Consider the following 21,778-nt stretch of genomic DNA (forward strand, 5'->3'; position numbering starts at 1 on the left):
GTTAGGTGTATTCACCACGATCAATAACCGTGTCGTCTGCTAGAGACAACTCAGTATGTGTTGACAACGTACGTCTCCGCAGCTATAGCGTGTCTCTGATATTCAGAGGGTGTTGACATATGAATCACTGGAAGGCCTACTACTACAATAATCAGTAGCTATACGTGACAAAATGAAATGAAATGGGGTAGACGTCGCCAAGTTTGGCGCAAGTCCGGTTGGAGCTGACGTGCCAAAAATTCCATTTCTACATTTTGAGGGTCCATCTAGAAAAGGACCAGGTTGTTTTTAGTAACACAAGAAAGAGAATGTTCATGTAAGTTAAAGAAAAATAAAACATCGACCATTGGGAGACAACTTTAAAGTTCAAGGTAGGGATAAATTCCTTGCCCACCCCCACCCAATTCCAAATTACAATCTATATTTTTCCCGTATTGTTCGAATTACATATACATGTACATTCGAAACAGTTGATAGGATTGTCTGAACTTTTTTTTGTTATACATTGTGTTTGTTTAAATACGGGATTTGTGTACAATTTGCAGTAAACGTGTAAGTCTACATCTCTTTAGAACTTTAAGTGTCAAACAGTGGCTACATCGGCTATTCCCTCTTTGGCGACATATAAGATTACACCAAACGTAATGTAGAAATCCAACCATATGTCAGTTTACATTATTTGAGCTGTATATTAACAGAAATGCCATTTGAAATAGTATTTTTACAACAAATTTTAAATTTACTGTCAAGTAGTGTTCAAATCGGTTATTCCCCTTCGACCACATACCGAAATTCGTGCAAAATATTTACTGTTATGTCAGTCTGATTAGTCGATTTCAACCTAGAGAAATAGGTCATTCAAAACCTGAATGCACCTAACTGTCGTATGGAGACAGTGATATGTCATACATAGGGTTGTGTGAGACATTTTGCTTCGTGTCATGCCTCCTACTCTCTCCATTGTAAGAAGCAGAACAGTAGAACGTTAAACCCCATTTTATTTAATTTCTTTCCATTATCGAATGATGTTTTGCATGTTCGGCTGAAAGGTCCGCAAAACTGTATGTGTTCACCAGGATCGAACCTTGGACCCCTCAGCCGAGTGGGAACAAACACATTCCCTTTAAAAATTTGAATGTAAATTTATCCCATTTTCTATTTACAAGAACAATGCAAATTTACACCGAAATTATTTTACACTCACTGTAAATTTACATGCTGTTTGTAAACGTAAGTCTACCACTTAGGTGTAAATTTACAAGTCAGTGTTAAAATACAGTCATTTTACTGGCAATTTTCTGCCAGTCAATTTACGGTAAAAATACACAAATTTTAATATTATTTACAGTGTACCGTTGAAATTTAACAGCCGTTTTTGATTCATATGTATGAAGGAATTCGTCGTGTCTTTTTCAAGCAATTAGAAATGCGATATTTGATCATAAACGCCGCTGGACTCTCGCCAAGAACACCTTAATCTTCAACGAAATAGAAGTTCCCTAGAAAACCACAGGGTCGGCGGAAACAATTTGAGCAGGTGGTGGTAGCTTTTCAGTAAAGGCTTTTCTTGAACAAGATCTTAAGTCATGAGCAAATCAGCTGGTGGTCGCGTTTGTACTTTTAACACCACAGTTGGTCCATATCTTTTTGTCAATTTTAAGTCTAGAGATACTTAAAATTTGTAATGCAGACATTAGGAAAATATTAAAATACTTCATGGTTTAGTGGACTAAGAGTTTAAATATTACGGGCGATCTTCAGGAGATTACTAAAGTAATGATGGGCATGTAGTTGGATATATTATATTATCCATGGACACTGGTCTTGAAAACAGAAATAAATTAATCGAGGGTGGTGTTCGCTGGTCGCTATACCCGGGAGAGTATGCTTTCTCCTTCTAAAGCAACTGATATCATTTCTCATGTAAAGACTTTACATAGATTTGTTGTACTTTGTATAAACTTCTAAATCTGAATGGAGCTCGACTGGATATACGAAGTTACAGAAACTAAGATAGAAAGTATACGGGCTTGCGTGGACGAACAGACAGACAGGGGTAGATGGCAACAATATACGTCTACATTAACTGCAGATATTGCGTAAAACGACTTTTCATATAATATCCATTTTTATTACGGAGACATCCTGGAATGCGATAAGAAGCAGTTCAACTATTCACACACAAAACGGTGAAGTAATTTTTAGTAAATTTAAGTTAACACTAATTATCATGGGCAAACATGGAAAGTATCCAATCCAATTCGTATCTACATAGCAGTCAGTCCCCTTGTGGATCTGCATGTACATTATTGTTATTTGTTTTAGACATTAGATTATAAAAGATGTATTCCAGTCAACAACGCCATAGCACACAAAAAAAGATACAGTCATTTTGTTTCAAAATTCAGGCTAACAATAATTATCATGCTCATGCTAAAAAGTATCCAATTCAATTTTTGGAGTGTTTAAATACCGGTAGAATTCAGTGCTGCTGTGCACTTACGCTATTTCTCTGTATTCTGGACATTAAAGTAACCACAGATAAGATGGCTGTCCTCGACCTGTCTCTAAGGGACATTAATTCAGAAAGCATCTTCCTAAAATCGGGGGAAATGCTAATAACTAAAGAGTCGCTTATGTTATCGCCTAATGTTTGTAATCGTGAGGCCGCGCGTTGAAAGCATTTTAATATGTTCTTATTCTCTTCACAAGCTGCAGCAACGAAGCAAAATTCTGATACAAAATTCAGTTCAGTTTTAATGTTTACAATATCAGTAAACAGATCATCAATAGAATTCATGCCTAAAGTTTCGTTATTTTGCTTTTTTAACCAGCTCTTTATACGTGATTTAAACTGTTCTGATTTCTTTTTAAATCCCTTTATATGTGATGGGCGTCTGTACATTCGACATTTTACAGCCATCATATACATATTACTCTTTGGTTCAGCCCCTGCAAGCTCTCTCTCAATATGACGCACGTCCCGCAAAACCGTGCCGAGATTTCGACCACTTGGTTTACAGTACATTCTATGCTCACTAGATTTCCTACCACAGGACCAACAGAAACATGTGCCACAGATGCACATCATATTTGGACAGCCACCGTTCTTCACAATAAAATTATTGCATTGCGGACAATGTTTCCCTCTTACCCTCACAACAGGTATAGTGGTACAGTCGATGCCGTTGTAAGCCCTTAATTTTCTTTCATATGTCGAAAACTGTTCACACGTAGCAGGCCAATGTCCTTCTCTCATGCAATTAAAACAAACTTCAATTCCACATTTACAGAGAATGGTTGAACCAGAGCAGCTAAGGTTTTGTATGATTCGCCCACATCTTTTGTTGGGGCACCACTTAGAGGAGTTTGAAGTAGTCAAGTTAACCGTGATATTTCTTGTTTGTCTTCGTTTTATATCTCTAATATTTACTAAGGTGACCATGGTCCAATCATCCACTTCTTTATCACAGTCATATTCGGGACACAAGCATTTCTGGAGGCCAGCTCTAAAATTGTTAAGAAGGTGTTCTCTCCAACAACCATCGCAGAACCAATGACCGCAGCAGCGAAGTGATGTAGATGAAAGTGTGGAGTTCGAAGATATATCTTCAAAGCATATGTTACAGCAGCGTTCTTCTTGGTCATCATCTATCATTATCCATTCAAAATCAACAGCATCAACATCGTAAGACCTTTCTGTAAGAACCATAGATTCTGGATAAACACAGTTGACTGTCTTCTGAACAAAAGGTCGAATAATATCATATTGGACAAGGGGGGTGTAGGTTAAATCTAAGATGTCTTTTGTGTGGAATGACTCTGGTGACATGGTTTCAAAATAAAGGACACAGCGGTTCAGTACATCATCCATATCGGTTAACATCATGTCGAATAAAGTTTCGATGCGCACTGTTGAGGTATGGGTTGGGATGTTCAAATGGACGCTGTAGATATCATGATGGTCATCATAGATTTTCTTAAACGCAAAAACTACGAAAGACGTTAAGTCAAATTTTTGTAAGATTGTTCTTTTAAAAGGTTTGGTATGTTTGAGTTGTTCTTTGATGCCTTCGGTAATGTCAATTATAAATTTTCTAGGACTGCATTCCGCAAAGACAACTTTTGGAAAGTGTTCCAAGAGGTAGCAGCTTTCAACCTGATGTTTCGGAAGAATGATATCGACAGGGATATATTCTGGGCTTGGTAAATTGGGTATGTTGATTTCTATGGATTCATTTTCGGCATCAAATACAGATAAATTAGGGGTATATTCTACACGTATAGGCCTACGCTTCAAATGTTTCAATCGTCCCTCATCATTAGTTTTCTTTTGGCATTTAAGCCCACTTCGTAATTTTCGTTGCTTGGATTTATCAATGTTAACGTTCCGATCAAGAGAGTGTGTAAGGAAATCACAGATTTCGGACCTCGTTCCGGTGTTCATGTATATTTCGTCTTCATAAGAAACTGCATCATCAGCATCAGACACGTCCTGGATGAACTCTAATTCATCTTCCACTGAGGTAATGTCCTCCAGAAACCTTCGTTGGTTTCTGCAGTGTTTAATTTTGTGTTTTATTAAACTATGGTCAGATTCGTTTTTTATGAATTTTGGATTTGAGACAATAGAACTGTGTGCTGGGCATGGATAAACAACGTCGTACACAAGCAAAGGAACGTCTGCATCGACTGTCGTCTGCTCTTCTTGGCCAGAGTTATTTCCCCTTAATCTTCTGCGCTTTTTGCTCTCGGTTTTATTTTGAGCACCATTTAATTTCTTTTCGTTCGGTCTATTTATATATTTACCTTTCTTTGGGATTACTGTCTTTGTCCTACCTTTATTAGTATAATATCCAAGGCAATTGTTTTCTTTGTTAAGTTTGTGTGATTCGATTAAGGCAACACTGCACTTTAGCTTCGTTAAACTGGTCTCTATTTCTTCTTTGATTAATTCTGGAAGTAACCATCTTCCTTTCTTATTTAGAGAATAGAAGATTCCATCGAAGCCCAGGAAATTTGCTTCCTCAAACTCTTGTTTTATATGAGCACTGGTGGTCTCTGATGTCAAAAACGTTATTCCTGATTGAGATGCATAATGTCTGGATGGATTTGATCGTACAGTATTTCCTGTGGAAACACCACCTTTAAGAACTTTACGCACCATTTTATATATTTTCAAACGCAACGGTATTCTTAATAGCTTTTTTCACGGTTGTTATGAATGTGCCTTTCATTCACGCCTTAAGTACTACCGTTCAAATATATGTGATATGTCCATTGGTGGTGAAATATTATTGCAAGACACGTGAAATTAGTTTAGTCTCGTTGATCCAGTCTTGCATTAGCATGTTCTAATACCAAGGGACTGGTAGAGCAAGAATATATCTAATTTTATACCTGACCCGGATTTCACAATATATTGCAATTGGTCATGTTTACTAATCAATGATCTGGGTTGTGGTGTTATTATTCGATATTGTATCGTCTCTTATCCCCTGCTTTAGTTGGGGTTTACATACTATAGATTATATATTACCATATGTAACTACATTACATATAGATATAGGATTGGATGGCCGAATTGTTATCACGCATGCGCGCTATATCATATGGTCTGTCATTGAGGCAACTGGCATGGTTTCGAATCCGCGGTTGTTCGTGACAATGATTTGGGTCGCCTGTCCAACCTTATGGGTTTTCTCCGGTCTCCTCCCACTGCTAAAGACCCCTGCTACGTACGCGAAAGTGAATTATTGAAATAAAATTGAACCATGTCTTAGTCCCGAAATGACCTATTTTGTGTCTAGTGGACGTTAAACCTCTCCCTCTCTCTCTCTTATATATATATTATATTTATATACACCACCATCAATAGCCGTGTCGTCTGCTAGGGACAACTGTATGTGTTGACATGTGGATCACTTGTTTTGTAGAACATGATCGTATGGGATAGTACGACAATAATCAGCAGCTATACATTACATAGATATATATATATATATATATATTCACCACGATCCATAGCCGTGTCGTCTGCTAGAAACAACTGTATAGCAGTAGCTATATATGACAAGTTGATTTCAAAATATTTTGAATGTGCCCCCATCCGTCTTACTTATTAATCATTTCTGTGTCTGTGATATTTGTTTTAGACTTTATTTAATGTGATACTTGTTTCTATTAATTCATGCATGTATTAATATACTATTGTGATAACCTGTAATTTGTCTCGTAAACGTCACCAGATGTTTGATGCAATAAAGCCATTCATTCATTCACCCATTCGTTCATTGGCGCATTAACGTACATTATGAGGGCCAATCTATAAAAGGACCAGATTGTTTTAGTAACACAAGAAAGAGAATGTTAAATTTAAAAGAACAAAAACAAATCAGTATGCTCTTAATGTTCTGTAGGCAATGACATTTTTGCATGTCCAAATGTGGGTGACAATATATTGTCATTACCAATTGTACATGTCTCTTTATCTCTCATTGAGATCAACTTAAAAGTTCGCCAGTGGTTTGATGAAGATAACGTGTTGAATTGGAGTTGATCTGTTATTCTGTTTAAAGATGGGACAATCTCATATATTATCTTAACATTATATGTTCTATCTGTAGTCGCAGCACAGCAAATTTGTTTAAATCGACATTTTTATTTTTACCCAAAAATTTAATTACTTGATAAACCATGAAAACAGCCCGCAAGTCCCTATAATACACTTCAATACCAGTTGATCAGTGGTTAATCTTGAGAGACGTAACTAAGAAATGCATGAATTGTGCCAAATGAACTTTTATATGTATGAATTGTGCCAAATGAACTTTGGGAATACATGTAACCTGTAAGTAATCGGCGATAAGCTGCTTAGCTGAGGACAAAGGGGACACAGGTATTTACTATTATATTGTATGAATCCTACATCGCGTTCTTGGGTGGATATGAATTCGAGATTTTAGAATTTAGCGATAAACAATGGGTTGTGTATTAATGTCAGCTGATAAACTGTAGTTGAAGAATGGTGGAAAGCAAGCAGTGTTCAGAAGATTATAGGTTTTCAGCTTCAGATACTTCACTGTAAATTCCTGAATTGAACACCATTAGCTACTCCACCATCTTTTAGTGCTATTCTTGAAACGGGGGGCAAACGTTCGAATATCGGACGTGCATGAAAATATAATCCTTTTGCGTTTTTTTTTATAATGAAAATCACCTAGTCTACTTTAAAAATTAAGAAAAAACACCATCCCCCAAAAAATGCACGCAACCGAATTGGTCGCGTAGATTGCACTATTTCGAATACAGTTAAATGTAGCTGTGAGGAACTTCATGGGTCTATTTTAATTCGAGAACACAAAGGCTGGAGTAAACCATACCGTCAAAATATAGCAGCCATCAGTAAAACAATCAGAAATGTGATACCTTATATACACAAGCTATGAAATAAAAAAGTATCAGGAATTCAAATAAAACTAGGTTTTGCTTTTCTTTAATGGCTGACATTGATGATCCTTTTGACCAGTTCTTCGGACTCGTGCTCAGTTAATAAGGCTCTGGCTTAAAGCCAGGAGGAAGCTGGTCAGTAATAACATCTAGTCGTTCAGGATGGGACGAAACACCGTGGATTCCAAATAAGAGTAGATTGTGGCGCTGCTGTGCGGTCAAAATCCCCCCCCCCCCCCACACACACATAGCCCACTGTGTGGCATACGTCCGTATTCATCAGCCCAGTCGGTGCAGAAAAATAGAAATTAATGTTAAAGATGGGTTCCCGCGTAAAAACTGGGTGATTTAATGGTATGGACTAAAAAAATATTCAAACTAATTAATTTGTCATAACTTTGCTTCAAATCCTTCTCAAACATTGTAATTGCGAAGGAAGGTCCTGCTATAAAAATTAGATCAAACCAGGTCAGGTTTACGTCACGTGACTTACCTCTCTTGGAAGTCAGAGGAGAATTCATTGCATACATAAGACGATGTTGTCTTTAATCGCTTACTATTTATTACACATATCGAATCCTAATTAAATTCTCGGATTATCCACTACCCGCGTCTTTTTCCGTCATTTTTATCTCAGAAAGTGTTGCACGTCTAACTCTTCATATAATTTATCAACTTGTACATCAAGCGCTAAATGTTCGCGTGTAACCTTTGAGATCACGCGGGTAGAAATTCCTAATCGTCGGGCTGTTGATTAGGGGAACCCTTACATTTTTGTACTGTATGCGCTCCATGAATGTTTTTCGGGGAATCCAGTATTTTTCTAGTAAGATTGGATATCTCTACTTTCCATAAAAACCAAAATTACCATACTTTTATTGGAAATAACCACACGATAAATACTTTTCTGGGAGTCCATCTTTAAACCCCATTTATATGCGGCTTAACTTCGTATATAAACATTTCTGCTCTAAAAGATGGTCTGGCACTGCTGACTGTAAATTGCCATCGAAAGTCAGACAAGTCAGACTGAAATGCATTGTATGTGTGTTCCCTTCAAGACCTACATCTACTCTTGTGAGTTGAATAATTCACGAATGTTCAGTTCGTTGTTGATATAAGAACTCTTCAGTTTTTGGAGGCCCATCATTCTATAGGAGGGGTATGCATAAATAGTAGTGTAGTGCGGTTATCTAGAGCATGTAACCAATATCTAACTTCGAAGCAGACTCGTGAACGAAAACGTGCGCCAACTTGAGATTACATATCCTGTGTATGGAATGAGTCGAGGGGTATCTTCCTGCCAGAGGCGTAGCCGTGAAATATATATTGGGGGGGTCCACAACACTAACCCTAACCCTATTTTAAAACCCCTAAAAAATATAAACAAACACCATGTGGCCATGCTGTCTACACAACTCGTTTACTGATTGGCCCACTGCGTGCAAAGTATTATGGTTACGTGGCTGGCTGAGCGGGCGATAAATATTTGGTTTAGGCGATAATGTTTTCGGGTACCTACATGCGATTCAATCTGATAAGTAACAGAAAAAGTTAACTAGACACAATTTTATGGAACACAGTTACTTTTCACTTCACACATGTTTCAAGGATGATTCTCTCTGTGTTTTATTTTAGAAATGTAAACCATATTGTGATATGTACAGGTTTTATACAGATAGAATCTTAACTAACCCTTATAATTGTTGTAAATAAATAGGAGTTAGGGTCTACCCCCCCCCCCCATGTGTGACGCTCATGCTTCCTGCTACTGTAGTTGTATTGGGGTTTTAATTTGAAACCGGTGTGTATACAGAGAACATGCAAATAAAATCAAACAAATATTTATAAAATTCAATGTAAACTTTATAAGTACATATAAATAAAAACATGGCAGATAAAACATTAAACATTGTCAAATATATATATTTTCCCTCATTTACACATTAGAATTTTTCTTAATTACTCGTCTGTATTTACAAACAAGAGCGGAAACGGTCATTATGGAAGAAGTCGCAGTTTCTCTCAAAGAGATTAATTTAGATACAGTTTTCAGATGGGAAAAATTGTCATTACATAATAAATCATAAAAACGTTCGCTTAATGCTTGCAATCGAACTGCAGCAAAGCGAATACTTTGAATAATCCCACTCTTTTTGTCTCGTTCGCTGTCGAGTATGACGAAACAAAATTCTGATACATAATTAAGTTCAATTTTCAAATTTATCATAGCTTTTAAAAAGTCATCAATTGAATTGTTGGGGTTCTTTAAACCAAGATCACAGTTCGACATATTATTCTTCGCCATCCAACATTTAACGCGGCATTTATACTCATCTACTTTTAATTGGAGGTGTTTAATTTTCTGGTGTTGTCTTTCTGTTCGGTTAGCTAAAGCCATATGGTAAAGCTTACTTTCTGCAGGATTTAAAACTCCAGTAACTTCTCTTTCAATATGTCGGATTATTTTTTTCATTGTTCCTTCAGAATCCTTCTTTACATAACAATTGTCTCTCGAGGTATGGTCACTCCATAATTTTACACACGACCAACAAAATTGGGCTCCACAAACACAAACCATACTGGGACACCCTCCGTTCTTTTCGATGAATTTGTTGCATTTGGGACAATGTTTACCATACACCTGGATAGCAGGCACTGTGTCGTTGTATGACAATACATCATGTCCAAAAGCATTCAGTTTATTAAAATAGAAAGCAAATTGTTCACAGGAAGCTGGCCAGTGAGCCTCTCTAGTACAACTAAAGCAAACATCTCTCCCACATTTACACACCACCGCCATCCCGGAGTCATCAGCGCTGTTAAGGTTTTGTAAGATTCTACCACATCTTTTGTTGGGACACCACTTTAGAGTTGGAGAAGAATTATCAATATTATCGGTAATTTTCCTGGTCTGTCTCCTTTTAATGTCTCTAATATTTACCAAGGTGACCATGGTCCAAACGTCAACATCTTTATCACAGTCGTATTCTGGACACAGGCATTTCTGGAGGCCAGCTCTAAAATTATTAAGCAGATGTTCTCGCCAGCAGCCATCACAGAACACGTGACCACAGGAAAGGAGGGAAGTTGACGAAATGCAGGATTGCGTGGATATATTTTCAAAACATATATTACAGCAGCGTTCTTCTGAGTCGTTTGCCAGTACCCATTCAAAGTCAACAGCGTATGTGTTCGCAACTGTTGTTTTTGTAAATACCAAAGTCTCGGGGAAAATGGAATTCGACTTCATTTGAACATAAGGTCGGATGTTATCAAAATCAACAGATGGGGTACACTTAATTTCTACTACGTCTTTCAAAAGGAATGACTCTGGTGGCAAGGTATCAAAATACACGAAACAGCGATTCAGTACATCGTCCATATCGGTTAACATCATATCGAATAAAGTTTCGATGCGTACTGTTGATATATGGGTAGCCATATTCAAATGAACCCTGTAGACATCATGATGGTTATCATAGTTCTTCTTAAAAGCAAAAACTACAAAGGATGTTAGGTCAAATTTCTGTAAGACTGTTCTTTTGAAGTTATGGGAATGCTTGAACTGCTTCTTAATATTTTCTGTGATATCAATTGTAAACTTTCTTGGGTGACATTCGGCAAAGCAAATAGTATTGGCAAATTTGTTTTCAAGATAACTGCTTCCAACTTCGTGCTTCGGAAGAATTACATCTACTGGAATTACCAATGATTCGGTTAATGTTTTTTCTGTATAATTAGGTTCTATGTCCTCTACATCTATAGTAGTCTGTTTCGACAAATATTCCTCATGCAACAGTTTTAGATGCTTTGTTTTGTGTTCTGGATTTGAAGAAACAACAGCATTTTGACTATTGTTGTGCTTTCTTTTGGATTTCTTTTTAGTCGAAGTTCCGTTACCAGCACGGCGAGCTCGCTGAAAGTAGTCAGATAATTTAGACGCTGTTCCACAGTTTTTGTAAACTTCCCCTGATGCTTTTTCGTCTACTTCGCAAACATTTTGTATAAAATCTAAATCACTTTCCACCGAATTGATTTCGTTTTCTGTTGTCTTAAGAAGTCGGCGTTGTTTTTTTCCTCTGTTCTTGGAAGCTTGATCCCATGTATTATTCTTTGAATACTCGGTTAATAAGGTTCGTGGATCCGAAATTGCACTTCCTAAGGATCCTGGATAAACAACATGGTACTCTACAGAAGGTCCATCTTTTTCCGGGTGTATGATATCATCATGGTTACCACCCCGTCTGTAAATGTTTCTGTTATGACGCTTCTTTGGCCGATCATTAACTTTAACGACACTCTTTCTATTTAAGTAGGTGGTTTTGTTCGGCAAGACACGTCTTGTGTGTCCCTTGTTAACAAAATACCCCACGCAATTATTCGGTTTGTTCAGTTTATGCAGTTCAAGTAATGACACCTTACATTCACATTCACTTAAACCTGTGGCTATTTCTTCTTTAATTAAATCGGGTAGCAGCCAGCGTCCCTTTTTGTTGAGTGAGTAAAACACTCCATTCTGATCAAGAAATTTCGCCTCTTTGATTTTGGTTTCGTCTGGAACATCAGAAACACTGCAGGTTATACCCGCCTCCGAAGCATACTGTTGAAGGAAACGAGAGTTGCTGACGCGCAGAGTATTACCGGTAGAGACACCGCCTCTATAAATTTTACGCACCATTTTAAAGTACAAACACTCTTGTGAGTTGTTTTCTAATGGCTTTATAGTGGGTATACTGACTATTCGTTTAAGTTGTCTTGTTTTTATATCAGTCTACGAGTCTATTTTTGAAAATGTATGCCATTTCTATGGGTTGTGCAAGAAAAACTATCTTTAGATATGACTTCATTGTTCGCGGTTAACCAGTCCTTAATCTGGCTTGTTCGATAGACTGTGTGACTACTAATAGCCCCGCGAAGTATGAAGAGAAGGAGGTGGATCTCTGTGTGCAGTATGGGTCGATATTTCTTGTGGATATTTTTAGACATTACCAAATTGTTCACGATTAACCAGTCAGTTCACTAAATAACGTCCCTGCAAGCTGTTTTGATTATGCTAAAATCTTCTTTTAATAGTTTGGCGTGGTTTCGATTCGTCGGTTGTACGTGACAAGGAGTAATGTCGCCTGTCCAATCTCGTGGGTTTTCTCCGGGTCCTCCGTTTTCCTCCCACTGCTAAAGACCAATACGCGCAATCGAATTATTGGAATAATATTGAACCATGTGTTAGTCCCGAAATGACCTAGTTTGTGTCCAGTGAACGTTAACCCCCCCCCCTCTCTCTTTCTCTCTCTCTCTCTCTCTCTCTTCAAATCTATAAATCATTTTCTGGCTCATTTATATTTACTTGCCTTGAAAAGTGAAAAGGGGGGGGGGGGGGGGGTATTTGAAATAAAAATGCGGGGCTTAATCCAAAATTCTGTATATCTATACTGAAAAGTAAAGTTAATCCTCTCTTGAAATGTATTTATTATATTTTCGGCGGAATGCATATATACTTTTTAAAATTAAAATTGATACAAGTTTGGTAGCCTTCACTGGCTGAATTAAAGAGAGTGGTGGGGGTGGGGTTATTGTGTCATACATCACTGGAAAGTAGGTTTCTATGGCTCTTTAAATCTACTTGTTATTTTCTGGCACATTCATGATTACATACTTTAGAAGAGATAAAAACATTTTTATTTTGAGCAAAGAAATGGGTTACTAAAAATAGACTATATTCAATTCATTTTATTTATCGAAAGCTCGAGTTATGGTCATCCAGAGAATTTGGTAGTGAGGGTCAGCTTAATTCGCAGTTATAGTGAAGGGTAAGTTTTCTTTGTGAAGGATGAGATGGCGAGGGCTGACTTGACATCGGCAAGGGCAGCACTCTATTATTCATGGCTGCTTTAACATAATAAAGTCGACAACCCAATATCACGACATCACAACATTTTTACGCAACAATACGACATTTTTACGCTACATTACAACATTCTTAATGTCGTGGTGTCGGGTGAAAATGTCGTAATGTCGGGTTAAAAATGTTGTGAAGTCGTGATGTCGGGTTGTCGTGGTGTCGGGTTATAATGTCGTGATGTCGGATTGTCGCCTTATGAAGGGCGACACCACGACATCACGACATGATACCAATCAGCCACCATAATTTACAGTAGGCTACTGCCATTTATTTCAGTCAATGACCTCATCATGCAGGCAGTCGTTGATCTGTAACCCTAGTTGATGACCTTAGTCGCAAAGGGTATGTATGAATTGTTTTTAGGATTGAAGAAAAATCGCATTACAGTTTTAATTTTAATACATGTAATCAAATTTAAAAATGGGGGAAAATAAAAACGATGATAAACGATATTTGAACAAGTGCGAATTCCCAAATTTTAAACAGCCATCGACTGATATATTCGACTGGACTTGGGGGTAACTCACCAAGTTGGCCTTATCAAATAGATCTAACCATTGACGTCAATGGATCTAACCCTACATCCAGAGTACCCGAATCTGTCGAGGTTTGCCGAATGGGGTTGTTACAGTCCCTATTCTTTCTGTCCTGATAACCAAGGCTAGATTTAGTGGCCTTGATTATAAAGCGGGGAACGCTAGATCGGAGACGGTCCTACACATATGATGTCATTATGTGTACTGTGCGTTAGAGTTAGTGTGAGGGTTAGGCTTGGTCCAGTGTTAGGGTTAGTGCTAGTCCTGTTTACATCTCGAGACTTTGACGAAATCTGCAGGTCCTAATCCACATATGACGTCATATGTACTAAAAGGTGCAGGACCGTCGCCGATCTAGCGCACACTGATCCGCAGTGAATATTTGCTTGGCCGCGACAATCACTGATAAGGATGACATTGATGCGGCTTAATGAGCTAGGAATATTAACTTTTTTCCTGCGACAAATTAAATTCTAAAACATTTTTTGTATATATTGGAAAAATAAATAAAGGCGTTTGACGTATTTGTAGGTAAAAATATAGTGTAAATGGGTATTAAAATGACTAAAATGCAGCATTCTCTCCGAAGCAGTTATGTCTTATGTAAACAATGCACGCGTCATTCAGCCAATGATTCACACCGCGTGCTGTGACAGCACGTGTTAAGGCAGTCATCTATGACAGAGGTATTATACGAGACTCATAATTCTCTGTAAAACAGATTGGATCTAGCGTTCTCCGATTAAAGTGCCTCATTTACGAAAGATCGCAGATGGGAAATAACTCTAACCATCTTTTATGAATTGGCAAATTTTGAAAATTTAAAATTTTTTAACTTCACCTTATCAATTTATAACTAGAGAAGTGTATTATCGAAAATGACAACTGGAACCGTTTGTGAAATTCTTCAACGCTTGACTATATCTTCTGATCCATTGAACGATTTAGAAGAACTGAAAGCCGTGCTGTATACAATCCATCCATCAACTCTCAGAGATGTCAGCTCTGAAATTCCAAACTTTTCTCAACTTTTTACGTATTTAGATACAACAAACGTGTAAGCTATAAAGCCAAGATTATTCTATCGTAGTAATTTCAATTAGGCTAGATCTTAGTGGTAATAATATGGAGGATCCATATGATCATATCATAGACATTTTTAAACGTTGTCATCTAACGTGATACTGATAGTCATAAAGCCATCATCTTGAACTTGAACCTGGCCCCGGTTTCACAAAGCATTCTCAGAGTTAAGTTAAGAATTTACTCAACTTTCAATCACTGTTTATAAGAAATATCTTTGATTCAGAAACACAAAAAATTGCACATTGTTTCTTATTAATGTATTTGATAGGCCTACATTAAAACAACACCAGTTTTATAACTTAAGGGGCTATATCTTAGTTAAAATAAGGCAAACAATTTTGAGTAAATTTTTAACTTGAAGATTGAGAATGCTTCATGAACTCGGGGCCAGGGGCTTATTAAATAAGCTTACAGTTACACTTGAAGTCACTTCATACATAAAAATGCACTGATTTGACTGACAGTGCTGGCGAAACATAAAACAGATGAAATGTGATTTTTGGCAATAGACTCTGGCTGGAAGTTTACTACACGGTAATCCAACAAGCTAGATCTTATAGATGGTACCATAAATGATATTCTGATCATAAAATCTGAAGAGACAAAAGTTGATAACTAGTTTACACTTTACTTTGTTCAGGCACGTATAGTGGACAACAAATTCAAAATGTACAGTTATATCTACATTAACATTGCTAGTAATATTTTTCCACTCTTTCAGAGAACAACAAAAATTAGTTTGTGAAACAATAGAACGATTATTATCTGGTTTACCTCCATCAGAAATCTGTGACAACTTCAAGGAAGAAATTGAAAATGGTCTATCTCACCCAGCACCTGATGTAAATTGTTTATGCCTAACACAGGTAAATTTAATTGGAATACAAGAACTTAAACATGAGTTTTAATGGGAAGATTGCTAATGACTAGCCACACTCGTTTGGAACAGTTGTCATATTGCATATATTGGTTATCATGTATAAGGACATATTAAAGATATGTATCCCTGAGCATAAAAAGGTAGTCTGTTCACATCACAAAATTTATTTTATCTGAAAGCATGATAATCAATCAATTGTCTATTATCGTAATTGATTACCAATACAGCTCTGCATTCTTTATATATTTAACAATGTTTTTATGTTGCTTTTTAAAAGTTGTTACGAGTAGCCAAGACAGAACCTAACCGATTGATTGGATGGTTGGATATCTTACCGAAGATAATATCTCAGCTCGGAAATGAAAATCTTGCTGTGGCCAAGATAGCTGGTGATATTTTAACAATTTTAGGTATGAATTGAGTCTATTCCTCTTGTAATGCGATTACCATACTATTTTAAGAAATAATGTTTAAATGCTGACCTTAAATGAACCGCCTTTAATTATCTAACACAATTTACCTGTGGATTTACAACTAAACTGAGTAAAGAGACCAAATGCTCACTACCGAAGTGAAATTTTCTCAATGCATAACATAACTTGGTATCAAATTCATTTTTGTGAAACTTTGACAGAAGTGGCTTTAATATGGTCTACGGTCTCAGAACACAATAATATATAAAAAATAGAATCAATCAGTCGATCAGAACTTATGCAAAGTAACAATATCACAAAGAAATTAAATGAAGTTTGTTGGATGTTTCTACTGCAAATCATGAAGATAGAAATTGGATATTTTCTTGAACAATATATGCATACAGACAATTATTCAAGTATTGATAGGGTGACCCGTGCACTCTACAGAAAGTTGGTCTCGACACGGCTAAATGTGCACGCTTCAGTTGCGTGTCTCAAACTGATTTCTGACTACCCCGCACTCTCTTTGAGTTGATAAATAGCCATGGCACGTGCAATTCTCTACAAATATATCAACTATTACAGCCGTAAAAAATCTATTGTTGACGATTTTGAATAGCAGTAAAATTGAGCTTCTTGGTTATTACAGCAGCTTTAGAAATTACGTTTGTTTTATTTTTTAAATTGCTTTATCATTAACTGTACCTTAAGAGCGGCTTCTTTTGGTTTAGTACAAATACTATCTCTGAATCACTTTCTTTAGCAGGAACATGATATTAGCAGTAGTTTCATTTTACTTTTACAAGTTTCTTAAAACAATTGTTGAGTTGTCTAAAGTGCTTATTTCTAAATTCAATTTCTTGTTCTAGCTTTCTGTTATGTTTCGTAAAAAAGTAGTCTTGATTATCCCGACCTGTCAATCAGATGTAGAATGGTCGATAGACTGGTTAAGCGAGACTAATTTCAAAACAAGGGCACGTAACCTATCTTTTACTCAAAAGTGTCTGGATGTTATGGACGACACATGGAACCAGTTTTCAGTCTTTTATTTATAGATGATTAATGGTCATAGCTTATTAAGTACAACATGATCGTTTATTTAGTGACTAAAATTGTGTGAAACTGATTTGAGGCTTGGCATATATATAAATATTGTGGCGTAATTGTCGAAATATTTGGAGATATTTATTTATGGTGGGTCACCCTAGTATTGAGACATTTGGTTGTAATAGAAATATTATAGCATATTATTATATTTTAGGAAAAACACAAAATGGAGCTATAAGTTTATACAACCAAAGTATGTTGAAAGAAGTTATGGAGAAAAACGATATAGTTAGATTTAGAGTGTATCAGGTAATACTGAGACTATGAAATGAAATAGGGTTTAACATCCTACTTTTCTGCTCTATCAGGCTAATGAAGTCTTATATCAAATTCTAACAGTCAAGGGTTTGTTTTCGCGCAACACCCCTTCCTAACGACTAGATACTGTTCCTTGCCAGCCCTCCATCCTAGGGGATACCACTGGATGGAAAATCTCAGCCAACTGCGGGATTGAAGCAGGGACCTCCAGGTTAGCAATACATTGCCCTACTCACTGTTGACATAAGAAAATCAACAATCCAGGGAGGCCTAACAACTATACTTTACAGTGAAATATAGATAGGCCCAAGGGGTAATAATCAAAAGTCAGTATCATGTGTGTCCACCTCTAGCAACCACACATACACACCATGCAACTTTGGTGTTTGGAGAGAAAAACTTCTGGATGACTTCTTATGGGATTCTTGTCCAGTACAGTGGTTCTGGTGCTGTTGCTCTCTTGATTTAATGCATGGCTTGTTCTGGGTGTTCAGGTGTCAACCTTGGCATAACATTGCATCACCCATAGAACTGTAGGAGTTGTAATGACCCAAGCATTATAAAAGCCACATTTTTTAATTCCATAAAATTGGTATTTTCAATATTTCCATGTTTTGTTTTGCGATCGGTGGTGTATTTATTATCGGACAAACAATCTCAGCAAGGTTTAAAAAGGAAATCTCAAAAACTGTGCACAACCAGTCCAGTAAAGTCATTGTTAAGTTCTCAGTGACGAGGGCAATCACACTGTTAATAACTGTTAGTAACTTTTTTTTTTTAAAATGTGGACATTGGTCTTTATTTAAAAGTTGAACCATGGAAGTTAAATAATTAGATTTATTATTTACTTACAGATAATAATTGATATCAGTCGACAATCTCAGGAGGGTTTACAAATGTCAGAAGAAAGTGGACTTTTGAAACAGTTAACAAATGAAATTTTTAAAAATGACATCTTGCTTCAGTTAAATGCTATTGAAATGTTGTCTGATTTAGCTCAAGTACAGCATGGTCTAGTTTATCTAGATCAAGCTGGGGTTATAATTAAATTAGAGGAATTAATGAAAGCCACAGAAACAGATGCATTGGCTGGTTTACTTCTGCCAGGTACAGTATCAGTTTAAGTTGCATGTATCCAGAAATCACTGTAGAAGTAATTTAATTATAATAATGTTAAATGAGACTATTTTTGTCCTTTACTATCCAAAAAGTATTTAAGCATCCAGCTGTACATGCACACATTTCTTCATTTATGTTCAACAAACTTAGGAAATTCTGTAAATGCAATACAGAACAGTGTTCTTGGTAGAATATTTGTGGGATAGTTCAATATGGTTCATTGAAAGCTTGCAGAGTTATCTTTTCAGTCATAATTTGACTGAAGTTTATCAGTAATGGAATTTTGGTGGATTCTCTCATCTAAACTGTGCATGTGTGTGCTTGCAAACACCTTTGGCTATGTGTGCACAAAGGAAATTAATGTGCCCACAGGAACTCAGAATGTTTTGAATGCAAGAATTCTTCTCTTGTGTATGGACAAATTTATGAAACTTGAGATGACATTGGTTATAAGATCATATTTTTCAGAGTTATCTTTCTCATTTGACTGTTAAAGCTTGTGAAGTCCATACAATTATTAATCGCCCACCCCAACTCTGATTTGGTTTCTGTGGCCGAACTACAGGACAAAGTTCTAAGGGTTTTTGCCATCAGTATTGAACATTTAATATTAATATTGCCAAAATATTGTTTTATTTTTACTTATTACCGTACATGTATTTATTTTGTGATTGTCATATCATATTTAAACTTTTAAAGTAAATAATCTTTTTTTTTTCAGGCTTGGTGAAATTTTTTGGTGGTATGTCTAAACATCATCCAAAGGAAGTGTGTCAAAAATTCCCAGCATTTGTCAATGTTGTTTTTAACAATTTGAGTAGTAATGATGTTGGCCAGAAAAATGTTGCCATTGACACACTTGGATTTCTAGGAAGTACAGTTGAAGGAAAACAAACCTTAGAAAAATTAGGTAAAACTATAATTTTCATAATATTAGTGATTAATCTAAACAATATTTTATTCAATAAACTGAAATGGATTGAACAACAGGCAAAGGCCTATATAAGTTCTCTCCAATAGTAGTGATTCTTAAAATGACCAGGCCCTCTTGATTAGGCTAATAAATGAAAAGCATTGATTTAACAAATTTCTTTTGTGAATCTGCCTACATTTAAATTTTGAGATCCATGGATAGAACAAGTGTCCAGATTTAATAGTTTATACCAAAAATGATACTAAAATTAGTAAACAAACTGACTTTGAAATGAAAATTTACTCAATTACATTCTGTTCCTTGACTAATGCTGATAACGCATCAGATCAACCTAATTTAGCTCCTGTGTGTTGGGAATGTAAGTCCCCATATTAAAATTTAGCTTTTTAGCATAAAGAATGCAAACTTTCTACAATTATGCACCAATTTAAGATCCTTAGCCTGTATTTTAGGCCCTCCCTATCCTTGATAAACAAGATACATTCAAAACATTGTATGTGCATCAAGTGTAACAAGACTGATAGTGATAATACCCTTTGGAAACAGTCCAGAATGCCATATGGAACAGCAGATTTTAATATCCAAATCTCAATGAAATTATTTGTATTATTGTTTCAGGCAGTCTGATGGATAATGGAGTTCGAGTATTGGGAAGCATTATTAAAGATACAAAAGTTGAATTCCAATTAAGAGCATTGGATTCCTTAGTATCTTTACTTACTTTAAAGGTACATGTATCATAAATGAATATAGAATGTATGTAATGATAACAAAATGTTATATATGAGTACAAAACATTTCAAGAAAAGGAAACCATGAAATATTATCTTAGGCACCTTTTCCAACGGGCTTAAAAATGTCTGACCAAACAATTGACGGGTGTGCTTCTCAAAAACCAAGGCAGGTGTGTTTCATCAATTCTCCAGTCTGATAAAAGGCAGCCAAAGCCAACAAAGGGCAATGTGGAACAATTTTCAAATGATTATAACTCTGAACATTGGGATTTAGATGGGATGAAAATATTCATATTTATATGTTTAATTATATATTTATAATGACAACCCACAAAATCAAGCTGTTATTATGAATTATTTCTTTTGATTGTGTTCTTTGTCCAAAGCAATCTTTGGGAATTTTTTTGACAATTTTCTGAGTGCGCCATCAATGTGATGTAAACTTATATCTCAGACAGGTTTGAATTTGAATGATAAGATAAGATAAATTTTTATTGCATAAAAATGCCCACGAGGAGCAGGATACAATTACCAAAGTCACATTAGAACAAACCTATATAACCAACGATTAGTCAGTTATCTGTGGAGTTATTTCCCTTAATACATGTACTTCAAAATAACTTGTGAATGCATCAAGTCAACATTTTGATCATCATATCTTTGTAAATAATGAACAGAATTGATTAACTATTTTTGGACTGATATTCCTTTTAGAGATTCAACATGAACAGTATTGTAGTTTCGTGGGTATTCAAAATTCCTCAAATGATCATATTTTCTAATACTTGTATTTTGATTTTACAGGAAGATGAACAAACTGAAGAATTGTTAAGTCTCACAGAAAAATGGTTTAATACATTAATGGCGGATCCTTTTCAATTTATCTGGTCTTTGTGTCAGCGGCCTTTTGATGAAATCCGATGCTCTGGTTATAATGTTATGAGAACTCTTGCCACATTACCATGGGCACAGAAAATAATGAACAATTTACCTGGTTTTATGGAATTTTTATTGGACCGATCAACAGAAACAAGTAAAGAAGGTCGAGATTCCAAGTATCTTGTTATACAAACTCTTGTCAACTCACCCACAACTACGGAAATATTTGGTCGTCCATATTATGTGAAGTTATTTGAGTATTATCAACAAGGAGCTTATTTCGTCCGTGCTCAAGCAGAAGTTGCTATGGATGGTGATGGTGGCTCATAAATATTATCAACACATGAATTTCTCTTGTGATGTAAACATTATTGTTACTGTTAAAGTTTTACAACATTAAAAAACATAATTTTAACCCTCTACTGTGAATGTCTTTGATATTGTTTCTAAAATAGGTCTCTCAAAATTATGCGTAAAT

The 21,778-nt window shown here is 36.0% G+C and overlaps 3 protein-coding genes across 6 annotated transcripts; 1 reads left to right on the forward strand and 2 right to left on the reverse strand.

Annotated features, from left to right (window-relative positions):
* Positions 1 to 170: 170 nt before the first annotated feature.
* Positions 171 to 21,720, forward strand: LOC126812521 (26S proteasome non-ATPase regulatory subunit 5). 4 transcript variants are annotated; one of them, XM_050538956.2, is made up of 9 exons: positions 14,011 to 14,138; positions 14,748 to 14,944; positions 15,695 to 15,839; positions 16,131 to 16,263; positions 17,531 to 17,625; positions 18,489 to 18,741; positions 19,475 to 19,663; positions 20,306 to 20,415; positions 21,226 to 21,720. In XM_050538956.2, the coding sequence occupies exons 2-9, from the start codon at positions 14,766 to 14,768 to the stop codon at positions 21,628 to 21,630; spliced, it is 1,509 nt and encodes a 502-aa protein (XP_050394913.1). In that variant the 5' UTR covers positions 14,011 to 14,138; positions 14,748 to 14,765; the 3' UTR covers positions 21,631 to 21,720. The 4 variants fall into 4 exon arrangements, with proteins under 4 accessions (XP_050394933.1, XP_050394913.1, XP_050394924.1 ...); XM_050538976.2 differs by lacking the exons at positions 14,011 to 14,138; positions 14,748 to 14,944 and adding an exon at positions 171 to 316; XM_050538967.2 differs by lacking the exon at positions 14,748 to 14,944 and having other exon boundaries at positions 14,020 to 14,138.
* On the reverse strand, positions 2,110 to 5,267 carry LOC126812520 (uncharacterized). The gene has a single exon (XM_050538945.1). The coding sequence runs from the start codon at positions 5,165 to 5,167 to the stop codon at positions 2,483 to 2,485; it is 2,685 nt and encodes an 894-aa protein (XP_050394902.1). The 5' UTR covers positions 5,168 to 5,267; the 3' UTR covers positions 2,110 to 2,482.
* LOC126812512 (uncharacterized) lies at positions 9,284 to 12,195 on the reverse strand. Its single transcript, XM_050538939.2, has one exon. It carries the CDS (start codon positions 12,128 to 12,130, stop codon positions 9,389 to 9,391), a length of 2,742 nt encoding a protein of 913 aa, XP_050394896.1. The 5' UTR covers positions 12,131 to 12,195; the 3' UTR covers positions 9,284 to 9,388.
* Positions 21,721 to 21,778: the final 58 nt, after the last annotated feature.

The sequence above is a fragment of the Patella vulgata genome, chromosome 1 (genome assembly GCF_932274485.2).
Source record: "Patella vulgata chromosome 1, xgPatVulg1.2, whole genome shotgun sequence".
Classification (NCBI taxonomy): Eukaryota; Metazoa; Mollusca; class Gastropoda; family Patellidae; genus Patella; species Patella vulgata.